The sequence below is a fragment of the Sebastes umbrosus genome, chromosome 24 (assembly GCF_015220745.1).
Source record: "Sebastes umbrosus isolate fSebUmb1 chromosome 24, fSebUmb1.pri, whole genome shotgun sequence".
In the NCBI taxonomy this organism is placed as follows: domain Eukaryota; kingdom Metazoa; phylum Chordata; class Actinopteri; order Perciformes; family Sebastidae; genus Sebastes; species Sebastes umbrosus.
Genome location: NC_051292.1, coordinates 4,108,385 through 4,124,484, shown reverse-complemented (window position 1 = coordinate 4,124,484; position 16,100 = coordinate 4,108,385). Strand labels below are relative to the sequence as shown.

Sequence of the window (16,100 nt, the reverse complement as noted above, 5' to 3'; positions counted from 1 at the left end):
ATCCTACAGAGAGTCTCGGACCAGCTGGAGAGGGACTGTGGCAAACACTTCATCATCACCGAGTCCAAACCACTGGAGCTCTGCGAGAACACACACCAGGCCAACGTGATAGCATTCCAGCGGAGCCCATAGCATACCGCAGAAAACCAGGACAATATGGAGGGGAAGGGGGTGTGAGTGAGGAGGGCTGGGGAAGTGTGAGGAAACCGAAAGTTGCATTAAATGAGATGACATAGCTGTGAAAGAGGCTGAGTGGTCACTCCACAGCAAGACGGCCATTTAGCACCTTCTGGTTTTGGAATACTTTGAAATCTTTCTGCTGTAAGTGAACTAAAAAGCTGCGTTGTCCTCGAAAGCAACAAAAGCTTGATGTCTAAAAACCTGCCGTCATCCAGCTTACAGCTGCACAGCAACAAAGGCACAAAGACATGTTTGTGTGTCTTCACACCGGTTTGTCCACCTGTATTCACATTATCCAGATCAATGGAGGGATTATAGCTTATAAAAACTGTGAGTAAAAAGAGAGTACAAAGAGTAGAATGAAAGCTGGTATCCTCTGAGGGGAACAAGTGACCTATTATGATTCACTGATAGTTGATGCTACGCCATTCAAACGACACTTGTTATAACCTGCTTGAAGGACCAGATGAGTGGGGTTTATAGCATCTAACTATAAAGAAAGGAATCTCAGTCTGTCTGTCCTTCACATATCTCGAGAACCGTTCATCTGTTCGGCTTCATACTTGGCGGGTGTATTGATTGCATTGTCGAAGTTGGTGCACTTTGGACACGTTCAAAATATAAAAAAGCTTTTAATAAACAAGTGATAGCGCTCTAATGTTGCCATACTAACTTACAACCTTATAGCTGGCAAAATACCTCCACTCATTAAATCCATGCTCTACTTTATAACTGTTGAGGTTATGTCAAAACAAGCGAGTAATATGCCAACTTGGAAACGAATACATCCGCTACTCGTATTTCACCAGTGTTTATTACTTGGGTGTGTTTTTTCCCGTAAACCACAGTGTATTTCACCAGTGTTTTTGACCCGAGAGTAGTCGAACTTGGGGGTGTTTTTCCCGTTAACCACAGTGTATTTCACCGGTGTATCTGACCACGAGTCGCCGGACTTGGGTGTGTTATTTCCCATGAACCACAGTGTATTTCACCGGTGTTTATGGCCACAAGTAGTCGTACTTGGGGGTGTTTTTCCCGTGAACCACAGTGTATTTCACCAGTGTTTTTGACCGAGAGTAGTCGGACTTGGGGTGTTCTTCCCGTTAACCACAGTATATTTCACTGGTGTTTCTGAGTCGCCGCGACTTGGATGTGTTGTTTCCTGTAAACCGCAGCGTATTTCACTGGTGTATCTGACCGCAAGTAGCCAAACTTGGGTGTGTTTTTTCCCAGTGTATTTCACCGGTGTTTCTGAGTAGCCACGACATGGGTGTGTGATGCGACCATGTCACGGCAGGTGTAGAACCCAAGGAAGCGCAGTGTCGAGTGTAAAGTTTGTATGAGTGGTTCTCGAGAAAGCTGCAAGCAGCAACACCACAGGCCAAGCATTCAGCCCGTTCTTTCGCACACCGAAATCAGAATGGCATTGATCTTTTCATCCAGCTCTCAAAAGTAAGAGTATTCCCCTAAATGTTGAGCTATACTTTTAAGAAATAAGTCAATACACTTGCCTACTTGTATTACTTAGGCCATGTGTGAAACCTACTATAGCAGCAACAGAGCAACAAGACCTCCAGTAACTTGAACACAACTTCATTTAAAATGATGTTGTGATGACGTTTGTGCTTTTCTAAGCCACAAATAAAACCGGCTGTTACAACTTGTTTAACAGGAACTACATGGTGGTGGTGGTGTAATATTTAGGATCGGTTAAATAAATGATGCTCACACAACCTGTTGCCTGCCAGCACCCTGACGATCTAATTAGTTTTCTGTTAAGCCCTGATCCAATTACAAATAATTATCTGGGACAAAGCAGTGTAAGTGTCTTGCTGTGGAGAGGCCACAGGGCTCTGGTGAGGTGAAGGTGGTGGGGCTGGGTAGCAGGTGCGGGGGTCGGGTGAGGTGAGGTGAGGTGGGGGCTTTCTCGGCGGTACCTGAGTGTCCCTCTCTCCTGTCAGTAACCTGTTGTTGGTTATATCTTTCTGGTCCTTGTCTGCCGCCGTGCACCTAGCGTTAACCAGCTGACACACACAACAGGCAACATGTCAACAAACAGCATGTGGGGGAGGTTGATAGAAAAGAGGAGACAAGGGAGAGTCAGAGGACGGTGCATGGGGGGAGGAAAGATGTTGTAAGTCGGGAGGGTTGGAGAGGGTGAGAGGTTAAAAGCCGTGACCCTCGGCAAGGGTCGCCGTGTGGAGGAGGCGTGTTGGTGATCCAGCCTGGCTGTGGGAGGTAAACATGCAAGGTGGGCAAAATGCTCTTTCTACCGCTGAAACTTTACAAAGTACTAAATGTAACTCAAACTGTAAAGCACTTTGAGTTTGGATATGAAACGTGCTATATAAATACATTTGCCTTGCTTTGCCAAATATAACATACAGTACAGGCTGAGCCAGACCAGGACAATAATATATCCAAATTACATGTTAAATACCCTCTGGGGCCATATTCACAAAACACCCGAAGGCTCCTGACTGGCTGAGTTTAAAAACTCCTAACTTTAGGATACATAGATGTTATTCACAAAGTATTTTAGCTCTAAAAGTAGCTCCTAAGTCTGAGAGAAGTTAGAGTCAATCCAGACAATACACTACAATACAAAGCAATTATTATTATACCCTAATTACCCATGTTTTTGTGTTTAACTGACTAATAGGGCATTTAAATGCTTCTTCATATTTCTACCACACGACATGTCAGAGGGAAATATTGTACTTTTTACTCTATTAACTACATGTTAAGTAAGATTTTACATATACAACATGATTAAGAAATAAAATAAATGCAGAGTTACATAATAAACTACCCAACTAAACAATATAAAGTATTTAAAATCAGCTCCACCTCAAATCAGGAGCCATTCTGCAAACTGAGTACTTTTACTTTTGATACTTTAAGTACACTGTGGTATTGTGGTGATGTCTTTCATTAAAAACATTACTACTTTCTTTCTTTACATACAGAATAAAACACAACTGGAACCAATAATGTAATGCACTACTACACAGTGAGTCTAGAAACTATATTTTAGAATTGATAACGTCTTAAAACCTCTCCATAAATAAAGACTGCAGAGGGTCAGACATGTCATACTGATACCAGATTACAACTCCAAGCAGCCTTGGGGTCTGGTCGTATCAGATACAAGATATGATCAAGTGCAACTTATGTTAAATTCGACCCAGTTCTGAGCTCAGAATGATCAAACAGCAGATCCAGCCACTCAGTCGTGTCCTCAGGTTATACTTAGATAGAAAGAAAGACCCGTTCTGTTACCTTGCTGTTCTGCAGCAGTCGCGTCAGATGCTCAAAACAGTTACTGTTGAGGAAGATGGCTTGTAGAACTGGCCTGTCTGAACACAGGAACATGTCCCTGATGGTGTCTGAGAGGGAAATCGACGGAGACGGAGACGGCCAGACAAAGAGACGAAGAACAGAAAGAAAAGCAAAGACAGAAATAAAACAAGAAGGTGTCACGATTCAACAAAATAGAACAGCTCAAAATAATTCATTCAATATCACAAAAGTGTTCCTTGATTGTTGATTAGGACCCTACCGAGCATGTTTACTTGCAGCGCCACAAACCGGCTCTCCCAGTGTCGGCCCAGTGTCTGCACTTTGCCCTTGGCTTGCTGCTGCTGCTGCTGCTGCTGCTGCTGCTGTTGCTGCTGCTGCTGCTGCTGCTGCTGCTGCTGCTGTTGTTGTTGTTGTTGTTGGGAAGCGACGACGGCCGCCGGGTCCGAGTTGAGCAGCTTGAAGTAGTTTTCCAGCACGGAGGCGATTTCCACCTGCCGCTGGTCGGAGCTGGAGGCCAGGAGGCGCTGCACCACCTCCCGCAGGCAGCCCAGAGTCAGCAGCGCCTTGCGGTCGGGGGCCTCGCTGTCCCAGTCCTCGCCCTCATCTGAGGAGCAGCTGCCCATGGAGCAGTCGGCCAGCACACGCATCAACACCTCCATGGTGGCGGGAGAGATGGCGAACAGAGCGTTCCTCTGCCGGAGAGGGAGGGATGGAGAGAGGTAGAGAGGAAGAAAGTGGAAGTGTGAACGAATGTATGTGACGCCGTCTCTCCAAACACCTCTGTGGCCAGCAAGAGGCGATAGGGACACATCGGTTACCATGGGGATCAGGCTTGTAACCTGCTAGTTAAAACATTGTGTGACCTCCTCATCACCTACCTGATCACCAGCTACTATGGCTCCAAACAGGTGCAGCAGGCAGCATTTCAGACTCTCCTTCAGGTGCTCGCTCTCCTGGAAGCACTCTGCAACGACACACACACACACAAAGGCCATTAGTTTGATCTGCAGGCGTGATGTCTGCTATGCAAATACAACACAACCAACAAAACGAAACTATAGCTTCCTGTATTATGAATGTACACACAGACAGACACGCCTTTATCTTCCCTGACTCTTTCACACACACACACAGTCACGCATGAAAGCCAAATGAAATCTGCTACCAGATAAGATAGGACGTCAGCTAGCACACACCAGGCCTGCCAGTGACCTCTGGGTCATGGTGGTCCCAGTCATCCATTAACTCATCTGTCAACACGCCCGACTGGGGAGAAGAAGCGTGACATCTTGGCTCCGTGATGTCTGTTTCCTTTATCCCAACCGTGCTACAATATTCTCCTATTGAGCTTCATATATGGAAGAGGGAACTTTTCTTTATCAAAACAGTGATGAACAGTGTGTCAGGTTGGGCCTTGGGTGTTATCTTTGGTGCCAAACCGCAGCAGCCACACACAGGACGCAGGACAGAAGGGTAGTATTTGTTCAAAATGGCCGGCGGCGTAGCTGAAGTGGCTTGACAGACGCCGTTCACTATCGGCTCATCGACACGGACACAAAGAGTGGATTCAACTGGACCCGGAGAGGGAAGAAGAGGAGGCAGGGAGGGAGAGAGTGACGGCATGATGGGAGCGCTTAGGAAAAAAAGATGGGAGAGGAGAGGAGAGGAGAGGAGAGGAGAGGAGAACAAACTAAGAGAGGAGAGGAGAGGAGAGGAGAGGAGAGGAGACAAGGAGAGGAGAGGAGAATAAACTAGGAGAGGAGAGGAGAGGAGAGGAGAGGAGAGGAGAGGAGAGGAGAGGACAGGAGAGGAGAGGAGAGGACAATAAATTAGGAGAGGAGAGGAGAATAAACTAGAATAGGAGAGGAGAGTAAACTAGGAAAGGAAAGGAGAATAAACTAAGAGAGGAGAGGAGAGGAGAGGAGAATAAACTAGGAGAGGAGAGGAGAGGAGAGGAGAATAAACTAGGAGAGGAGAATAAACTAGAAGAGGAGAGGAGAGTAAACTAGGAAAGGAAAGGAGAATAAACTAAGAGAGGAGAGGAGAGGAGAGGAGAGGAGGAGAGGAGAGGAGAATAAACTAGGAGAGGAGAGGAGAGTAAACTAGGAAAGGAAAGGAGAATAAACTAAGAGAGGAAAGGAGAGGAGAGGAGAGGAGAGGAGAGGAGAAAAAACTAAGAGAGGAGAGGAGAATAAACTAAGAGAGGAGAGGAGAGGAGAGGAGAGGAGAGGAGAGGAGAGGAGAGGAGAGGAGAATAAACTAGAAAGAGAGTACCCGCCAAGTGTTTGCTAAATCTATCTATTTTAATACAAAAACAGTTGAATCTTTTCTCCAGAATGCTTCTAACGCTGTGTTGCACGTGGAAAGCGAGTAACTACTAAAGCGAGTAGTGGCGCCGAGAAGTAGAATGACAAACTTACGGTAAAAGAAAGGAACAAACTCAACAGTGAGTGGCGCTGCCTTGTACTTCTGTCTGCTCCTCTCGACTGTACCAAGCTGCTCCCTGCAGGGAGGAAACAGAACAGGTAGTGAGAAACCAAGCAAGAGGAACACTTCTGCTTCTGGTGAACGTCAGCTTTAATGTTGTAAAGCAATGCCGAGCTAGCTGCAGGACGCTCTTACCCGCAGGTCCGATGCCTCCAGTTGCGGTACGGGTCGTAGAGGCTCTCGCAGAAAGCCAGCGCGTGGCGGACAAACTCCTCCGCTTGGCTCTGGTCCACCATCTCCTTCTCTTTGGTCTTGCTCTTCAGCTGCAACACACACAAACACACAGACCCTCTTTACACCTGCTCTCATGTGTCTCACATCCACATTTATGTTCCTCCAAAATGAGTAGAAACAGTGCAAAGACAAAAGAGTGGAGTCAGACCTGCTGAATATAGAGTGTTGTCATGGTGATGATGTGGTTGATGTAAGAGCAAGTGCCAATCTCCTCCACGTTGGACAGGTTCCTATCAGATACAAGCAGATCATGAGCTTATCAGTTGCACAATCTATGAAAAACACTTGACGTTTCACCTATCTCCTGATTAGATACTATCACGTTACTTGTGTGCCGATTTGACATGTATAAAAAAAGTACTTTTTTAACACTAGACCATGGGGAAAAGTTGAATCATACACTTCTAGGGGACTTTGTGTGTGTTTTACTGCCCAGACCTGCAGATGATGATCAGGAACTTGAGCAGCAGCAGAGCCAGGTTCTGCTGCTCGGGCTCCAGGCCGTCGGAGGCTTTCTGGACGCACTGCAGCAGCTGGTGGCGCAAAACCTGCAGGATGTTGTCGGGGAGGAGCGTCAGCACCGGGGGGACTTCGTCTGGCCTAGAGACACACAACAGACGCATCACAACGAAAAGAAGCTTTTATCACAACAGTATCGCTGCAGTATACACAAGAACAACTCACTCAATCACACACATGCCTGCTGCATTCAGGCATTCATTCCACTGCTCATATGACAGAGAGAGAGCAGGCAAACCAAGGCAATGAGTGCCGGTGGGACAGATGTGGCAGCTGCAGGGGAATGAGAGGGAAGGAAATGGTGAGAAGACAGAAGCAAGCCATTTTAACATTTAATAGCTAAGCTTGACTATCTGGTATTAACGTTGGATGAAAAGCAGGAGAGGATGGGAGAAAATGAGTCAGGGGAGGAGGAGGAAAAAGGAAATGACAGAGAGAGATGAAAAGCTCTACAAATAGGATTTAACCACCCCACTCCATCTCTTCAAGAACTCTCACATAAACCTGCATCATATGTTCCCATGTCGACACCGATCGGAGCATCACCTGCAACAAAATGTGACCCGCTCTGCATGAAAAGCATCTGGCGTGGCCGTGCTATTTCGGGTTGCATGCTGTCACGCTGTGGATGATGCATACAAGACGAGGTAGTTCTGAACCCACTTGGGATGACCAGATGCAGAAAACTGCATTGGTGTATTGTTAAATATAATAAGGTGGTCAGTGGACTTAGAATTAATAACCCTTATATACTTTCACAATTTATTTTAATCAATTAAGGTCAAGGAGGGCTGAAGAGGTGAGGTAGGGGCAGATTACCATACAATATCACCAGTCACTATATTATGCATTTGGCAGTATAGTTTGACCGGCACAGGCTTGGAGGCCATTCATTTTTGGGTTTTTTTTTTTAGGGGGGGGGGGTATTATTATAAATTAATTATAAATATAATTTTAAAAATATTTTCATAAATACTAATTTTATTATTTTAATTTTTTATTATATTCTTCTTTATTTTATTATAAATAATAATTTTATATTTACATTTTTTATAATTAGAAATAATAATTTTATTATTTTAATTTTATTTATTTATTGTTATTTTTTATTTTAATTATTTATTTGTATTTTATTTTTCTTTATTTTTAGTTTATTATAAATTATTAATATTGTTATTTTATTATTTTAATTTGAGTTATTTATTTTTAATTTCAATATTTTTATTTTTATTTTTCAAATACATTTATATACTTTCACAATTTATTTTAATCAATTAATTCATGTTAATTTCTGATTTATGACTGGAACAACTTGACACACAGTGCTGAGTTGTATCTCAAATTAATCTCCAGGTTCCCAGCTTTCAGATGATGTACACCACTTCTATGTGACATCTACTTTCAACCTGCTATCTCCCCATAAAGACCTCCTGCACCCCCCTAAAAAAGACAAAAAAAACGGGTCTTGTGGGTCTCTTAAAGATAAATGTAGAAATATGTTTGCATCACAACAGGTTTCCACGTTACCTTGAAGGTGGCTTTTCAAAGTCCACATCTAGGCATCGCTCGTAGGAGCCGATGAAAATCTCCAGCCATAACTTAAAGTAGTCCGGATCCCTCTGAGAAATGAAACGACAGAAAGAAAGAAGAGGAGCGAAGAGCAATAAAGATGGAGAAGAGAGAGAGTGGAGTAAAGAAAGGAGTCAATATAGTTAGTGGCATTCGAGGACAAAAGCTGACATGGTTAAAATAGATAAATGTCTGGCAGCTGACACTTCCTGTCTGCAGTTTGATTGAGTTTATTGTGTGTGTCCTCTGTAACTTCTACTCCTCCACAACAACAGGCCGCAAATTATTTTGTCTCTCTGTAATTCAGATTGATAGCGACCGATAACGGATGTGAAAGATCAACACACGCTTCTCAAATGCTGAAGGTTTTCATTGCTTCGAGGACTTAAAATACTTAAATCAGACATTTTCACTTTCACTTTGACAGTAAGCAGCAAAATCAAGTTTAAAAACAAAAGGATACTAATTTCAGATTATGTGACAAGATGTATACTGATACCATGTTTTAAAAAAAAAAAGGGATATAATGGTTTATGGAGCTGTTACCGACAAACACGTGATAGCAGGAATGTCTCAGGTGAGAGTGTGTCTTATCTTTTCAGGGCGTGGAAGCTAAAACATGCACCTGTCGGAGTGGAAAACAGGCTCGGCTGCATTGTGAGGGGGAGTTACTAGCAGCCGGCTGATCGACATTTCCTAAATTCCTGGAACAATGCCCAGCAAAGGACGGGTGGCAACACGGGCCACGGAGGAAGGCTGGCCTGGCTCAGCCTGCTGTAGAGTCACAGTAGAGTTCCTCAGCCCACAGGAACAAACACAGGACACCAAACACAGAGGAACACTGCTTCAATAACAAGAGCTGGGACATATGTGCTCAATTAGACTCAAACCAGTATTACCGCCTCGCGGTTGTATGCTTCCGCCAAGTTAAAGTTTACATGCATGTCTGTCCCAAATGTCGTCACTTCTTCATTTAATCCTGTTAAATATTTGTGTGAAATTGTCATTATTATTATATGAATTCTTGAGTTATGGCCAAAAACGTGTTTTGTGAGGACACAGTGACCTTTGACCACCAAATTCTAATCAGTTCATCATTGAGTGGACGATTGTGTCAAACTAGGGCTGCACAATTAATCAAATAATAATTGGCAACACGTAGAGTGCAACAATTTGCGCAGGACAGTCCTGTTTTACTACAACCAAAGACTTGTTTCATCAGAATAAACTGAAAATGCTTTAAACCCATAATAATTCTACACATGAGACAAACTGACGGATAGTGGTATTATAACATTTCTGCGTTTTTAAACTATTAGTATGTATAAATATGGCGTGTTCTATGCAGGATGGATGGTCCAGTACAGTTTGGAAAGCATCATTAATTCATCATACAAGAGTAAATCTCACAACCCCCCCAGCAGATCATCCTGTCATAAAGACTTTGAGCCGTCTGGAGGGTGTGAGTGAGATTATTAAGGTCAAGGAGGGCTGAAGAGGTGAGGTAGGGGCAGATTACCATACAATAACACCAGTCACTATATTGTGCATTTGGCAGTATAGTTTGACCGGCACAGGCTTGGAGGCCATTCATTTAGATTTTTTTAGGGGGGTAGGGGGTATTATTATAAATTAATTATAAATATAATTTTAAAAATATTTTCATAAATAATAATTTTATTATTTTTATTATTAATTTTTTATTTTATTTTTCTTTATTTTTAGTTTATTATAAATTATAAATAATCATTTTATATTTACAATTTTTTAAATTATAAATATAATTTTAAAAATATTTGTATTTATTTATGTTATTTTTTATTTTAATTATTTATTTTTATTTGGCTTTATTTTCAGTTTATTCGTTTAATAGTTTATTATAAATTATAAATATTGTTATTTTATCATTTTAATTTTAGTTATTTATTTTTATTTTATTTTTCAATATTTTTATTTTATTTTATTTTGTATTTATTTTTTTCAAATATATTTTTGTTTCGATTTATGTAAAAAAAAAAAAAAATGTTAATTTTCAATGCATATCTTTAAAACCAATAAAATTTGATCAAAAAAAAAAGTTCCACTCTCTGGGGAACATGAGTTCATAGCAATATGCAATATTATGCAATATGACGGATCAGTGTGTGAGTGTCAGACCAACAGATCAGCTGACATTGCAATCCTTTGAACTGCACTGCTAGCCTGTCTAAAATAAAAACACTACTTTCAACATTCAAGCCATTAGAGATGGATTCTGAAGCACCATCATGCAAACTCTGCTCCCTCTCCTCGTCTTTCACAGTTGTTGAGGTTTGTGCCCTACATTTGTCACTCATCTTAAGGAGCAGTCGACGTTGAAAAAGAACATTTAATTTATATTAAGCTGCCCCAGGAGACAGAAACAGATGAGCAATGAGAACACAAGCCAATAAAAGATCTTCTTAGCACTTTCTTTCTTTCTTTCCTGCACTGAAGCTATTCCCACCGGGATACTGCAAACTGTCCACACCTGAAAATGTCCCATGATGCCATTGAACACACGGCCACAGATGATTCCCAAACCAATTTTAACAAGCTTTTACTTTAACAAGGATGATGAATTTGAGCTTGAAAGGGATGAAAAAAAACACAACAACTGGAAAAAGTGGGTTTTCTCAGGATAGCAGTGCCATCTGGCTAAAGAGTGGGAGCGAGGGGCTGAAAGGCTGACTGCTTCTGTCTGCGTGTCAGAGTGGGAATCAGCCAGAACGGAGCAGGAAGCCAGCGCTCTGCGATTCCTATGATGTCATCAGTACTGTGATGCTGGCCTGTGTGTGAGAGGGAACAGCCACGAGTGAATATGTTTCTGTTGGGGGAGAAAAATCCTTTTATCTGTGCCTACTTGTGCTAAAGCTGTCCTTTAACTCAAGCAATAACTACTGCATTGTCTTTATGTCCATGAAATGAGACGTTGATTTATGGCAGCAGCTTCACTCTCAAGTGACTGAGCTCGCTAGCAGCGGTGGCTGAATGACTGAGTGTGTGTGAATGAATGTCCTCTTTTAGGCAGCGGCTCGGCAGCACAGATGTCCATTGAGGGTTTGGACTGTGGCAGGCAGGGACACACCCTGCTGTCCATGCCTCTGTTTATCCATGGCCTTCATCACACACACGCACACATAATGGTCTAGACATACGAGTAGGAACCCGACAACAGTCACCTTGTCCCGACTCTAACAACCGTCTTGTGTCCTGAAAACAATTCCCATGAGATCACATGCCTCTCTCCTCTCCTATGAATGTATCATATCAGGCACTTTGCCAAGCTACTACATCACAACCTAATGATTTAAGATGACCTTTGTAGAGCTAACAAGGTCACCAGCAACACAGATCAATGCGCTTCATTCAGGAAATTGAGATCCTCATTAACAGAATGAAACAAGAGATACATGTGTTGACCTGTGATGGCAGATCAGGCTCTGCTACGTGGTTTCATATCCTTCCAACTAATAACACGCTCCCAGCATTAGTCATAGCAAATGATAATAACAGATATTATACCAAGGTCTGGGTGAATACTTGATTCTGATTGTACACCTACGAAGCGGTTTCAGTTAAACCGTCTGTTCACCAGTCTTTAAAGGTCCCATATCGTGCTCATTTTCAGGTTCATACTTCATCTTGTGTTTCTACTAGAACATGTTTACATGCTGTAATGTTAAAAAAAACAACTTTATTTTCCTCATACTGTCAGCCTGAATATGCCTGTATTCACCGTCTGTCTGAAACGCTCCGTTTTAGCGCATTTTGACGGAATTGCAACAGAATTGCGTTGCTAGGCAACAGCTTGGGTCCATGTTTACTTCCTGTCAGCTGATGACGTTCACATGCACTGCAACCAGGAATAAACTTGGACACATTTCGAATGTTTACGTTTAAAACTGTGTAAATGGTCTAAATATTGCCTCGCAGTGCAGCATCACAGTCCCAGCAAGCGCTCCGCCCCTCCAGACAGGCGCGGTCGGCCATCTAGACGGGTGTCTGTTTGCTTAATTTGGGCAGTGAGTGACCTGATCTGGTGGAAGTGGATGGAGTCACTGAAACCACAACGTTTTAAAGGTCCCCTCCCGGCTGTGGTCACTCTGCTTCTGCCACCATCACAGCCCAACATCACTCCGTCAGTGACAACTCCTCTGGCCATGACGTCACTGCCAAGACTGTATTTAAAGAGGCTGGTGGGCGGTGTTTTAACCACAAGTCTGATACACCATGTCAGTGACATCAGTGTTATTCCAGAGATATTCATAGCGCAGAGGCAAAACGAGAAGCGAGAGAATGAAAGAAAGCCAGCCTGAGGGAACAAACTTTGCATACCGGCACATAAACCAAAGCCTGAGTGTGTGTGAGGCATAGTGTGTGTGTGTGTGTGTGTGTGTGTGTGTGTGTGCGACAACAGAGATTAGACCGTAACAGGCAAACAAGCAGCAAAGACCTGAGTAATCTACTTGAGCAAATATGTGAAACCGAGGCACTTTCTCCTCCTCCGCTCGTCCCCAGCTCAACTCCTCATTTCCCCCCTCATCCTCTCGCTATTCTGACTCCCATAAGTGCAGGGGCTTATGCAAATTTCTCCGCTTCCACCAGGCAGGGTAGGGTGGGGTGACATAAGAAGATAGGATGACGGTTCTGTGAATCTTAACCAGAAATCTCTGGTTTGTGGACAATTAAAAGGCAGTGAGGATTCCTGCTCTAGAATTAAGATACTGGATTCAGCTTTACAGCCGCTGAAGGGTGAAATGATGCCCCTGGCTGCTGAGGCATGTTCCCTGTGGCTGGGAATTAAAAAGGACTTTTCTGCAGCAGACAAAGGCTTTAAGAGAGTAACTGGCACTATTCAGAGGTCTGCTAAACCCTCCACTTTCTCTGACAAGCCCTCCTGGATAATAAACTGGTTAAAGAGGAGCGCCACTGTATACCAGCTGCAACCAGCGGTGCTCGATGACAACACGCCAATGACAGGCAGCTAAGAGGATCGCTGGTGGTTACGTAACGGTCTTAGCCGTCATCTGTGACCTCTCAGCTCTCTACAACTCTGAGGAGCAAGCTGGAGTCGCAACTTACTGCAGATTCTCATTATATACATTATAAACCATCTGATTGCTTCAGACATCCACTAACACACAGAAGCCTCGCTTGTGCTATTTATAACCATCTACTGTGGGTAGAAACCTGCAAGGTTTTCCATTGTTTCTAGGTGCTACGGTCCAACTATTTAAAACATGGTATACCAGCCTATTTTGAACTATGTTAAAGGTCCCATATTATGCTCATTTTCAGGTTCATACTTGTATTTTGTGTTTCTACTAGAACATGTTTACATGCTATAATGTTCAAAAAAACCTTTATTTTCCTCATGCTGTCAGCCTGAATATGCCTGGTTTTACCCTCTGTCTTAAACGCTCCGTTTTAGCGCACTTTGACGGAATTGCAACAGAATTGTGTTGCTAAGCAACAGCTTGGGTCCATGTGTACTTCCTGTCAGCTGATGTTATTCACATACACTGCAACCAGGAATAAACTGGGAGACATTTAGAACGTTTAAAATTGTGTCAAGGGTCTAAATACTGTATATTCGTGACATCACGAATGGGCAGAAATCCTGACAGCTTGTTTCAAATGCAGAGTTTCTGAATACGGGCTGTGTATATTTCCCTGTTGTTGAGTGTTTCGATACTTTCAAAGTATTTATATAGGACTTAAGCCTGCTTTATAATAAAAAAAACAGGAAAATCTCACTTTTTTATAATATGGGACCTTTAAATAATAATAAGCCTCATTTTGACCATATATATTACAAGTATATTCACCAATGCAATGATGAAGACTCAGACTTATTCTACAGCTATATTTACAAAAAGTTACAGGTGTAAACAAACCTTCAAAAGCCTCAGCAGACAATAAGTCCTGGACATAACGCCTGGAAATAGACCCTAACAAATGCACTGCTTACTCCTGCTTGAGTAGCGTTTGCTAAAAGAGGGAAACAGTTACTTCCCATACAATCCCAATGCAGCACCAGTAAACTTCTACACACTGAGTCTGATGCAACAGCTGCTCAACCCAACAATTTCTGACCTCATCATAATCAACATGTGAACAGCTGCCACTGCTGGCTCGAGACATAGTCTGGAATTATTATTACAATGTCATGTGTCAAAATGCTAAGACATTAATTTAAGCATCGCACATCTGTTTCAATACAAACTCAAGCTCTTCGTCTTTCAGCATCGGCTGCCGGGTTACGATCAGGTGAATAACATACAGAGACAGCTGATGTCTGTAGCTGACGGAGCTGGTTCTCCTAAATGCCACCCTCAGGCTGCTTGTACTCTACAAGCTTCTGCTGTCAACAATACACATCGGACTCCTCAGAGAGCAGAGCAAGTGTTGACCTCTGACCCTGAGGGGAGTGATGTCTCCACTGATTTGTCAATCATTAAACAGACCGTTGGCGAGCACGACAATAAAACAAATACCTTCTAAGTCAACCAACTGAATCATATAATTTACATTAAATAGCTATTGCTTGAACTCTATTCTGTTTTTGGTAACACTTTACAATAACGGTACATTAATTAACATTAGTTAATCATTAAAAAGTTTTACCAAGTTACCATGTTAAGATTTGAGCATATTGTTTTATGCTAAATGCAGTACCTGTGAGGGTTTCGGGACCATATTTGTCATTGTTTTGTGTTGTTAATTGATTTACAATAATAAATATATACATACATCTGCATAAAGCAGCATATTTGTCCACTCCTATGTTGATAAGAATATTAAATACTTGACAAATCTCCCTTTAAGGTACATTTTGAACAGATAAATGTGCGATTAATTTGCAATTTAACTATTTTAATCGATTGACAGCCCTATAATCTATACATTATTTATTGTTTGAAACTGGTTATTAACATTAGTTAACACAGCAGTAAGCATTAACTAATAGTTAAGGTTGGTTGTGAAACGATTAACCCATCGGTGGGACACAGGGGGGCTTTCACAGCAGCATTCCTCATCTGATTAAGGCCACGTGACTGCAGGTTCTCCTGGCAACCCTCACTTACATACATGCACGTTTAATGGTGCAGCAGAGTCTCCCCGCCGGGCATACCTGACATTTCAGCTGCTTGGGGAGAAAGACAGGCCCCTACACACATATATATATATATATATATATATATATATATTTAAATGCTTCTCTCTCAGCATCTCTTTTGCCTCAAGCAGAGAGAAATATTGGCCCGGCGGTGGACCCTTGGCTCGTAGCCAGGATGAAATGAAATGATCCTTCCTTGCAGCAGTCAATGCAAATACACACTCCTGCTAGAACAAATGCAATGTGTATGCTTGCAACAAATGCTGGCATTTTCACAAGTGACTGTGACAAGTGTGCGTGTGTGAATACTTGAATACCCCCAACACCTACACAACTTGCATTAGATATTCTATTTGCATCAAGCTTCCATACTTGAAGATTATTCACATCCTAAACTTGCAGATTTGCTTTTATGGGGTAAACACTTCAGGGAGGGTTGTGCACTGTGTGTGTTGTTGTGAGGGATTACGGTGGGTAGTGTGTGACTGCAGCCAGGCTCACGTGAGGAGCGGCTCAGAGAGGCCGTTTTGATTGGACGCCAGGGCGCGCGTGCTTTATCGCCAAGTGAATTAAACCTAGCCAACAGCTGACTCAAGAGATGCTGTCTCTACTCGAGTGTCATTCATTCATCTCCACTGTAAAAACAAAGCAGTATCCTACACTGGAT

At 42.5% G+C, this 16,100-nt stretch overlaps 1 protein-coding gene across 5 annotated transcripts in view; it reads right to left on the bottom strand.

The window, feature by feature from the left end:
* nbeal1 (neurobeachin-like 1) overlaps positions 1-16,100 on the bottom strand; it is a 40,241-nt gene that overhangs the window by 21,728 nt on the left and 2,413 nt on the right. For 3 of the 5 annotated variants that reach the window (XM_037761625.1, XM_037761623.1, XM_037761624.1), the window contains exons 3-12: positions 8,251-8,342; positions 6,889-6,996; positions 6,643-6,804; positions 6,353-6,434; positions 6,106-6,233; positions 5,904-5,986; positions 4,362-4,447; positions 3,743-4,175; positions 3,463-3,569; positions 2,118-2,204 (exon numbers count right to left, since the gene is read on the bottom strand). In XM_037761625.1, the coding sequence (XP_037617553.1) occupies positions 2,118-2,204; positions 3,463-3,569; positions 3,743-4,175; positions 4,362-4,447; positions 5,904-5,986; positions 6,106-6,233; positions 6,353-6,434; positions 6,643-6,804; positions 6,889-6,996; positions 8,251-8,342 (1,368 nt within the window). The remainder of the gene's footprint in view (positions 1-2,117; positions 2,205-3,462; positions 3,570-3,742; positions 4,176-4,361; positions 4,448-5,903; positions 5,987-6,105; positions 6,234-6,352; positions 6,435-6,642; positions 6,805-6,888; positions 6,997-8,250; positions 8,343-16,100) is intronic. The other 2 variants (XM_037761626.1, XM_037761628.1) reach the window with 2 other exon arrangements.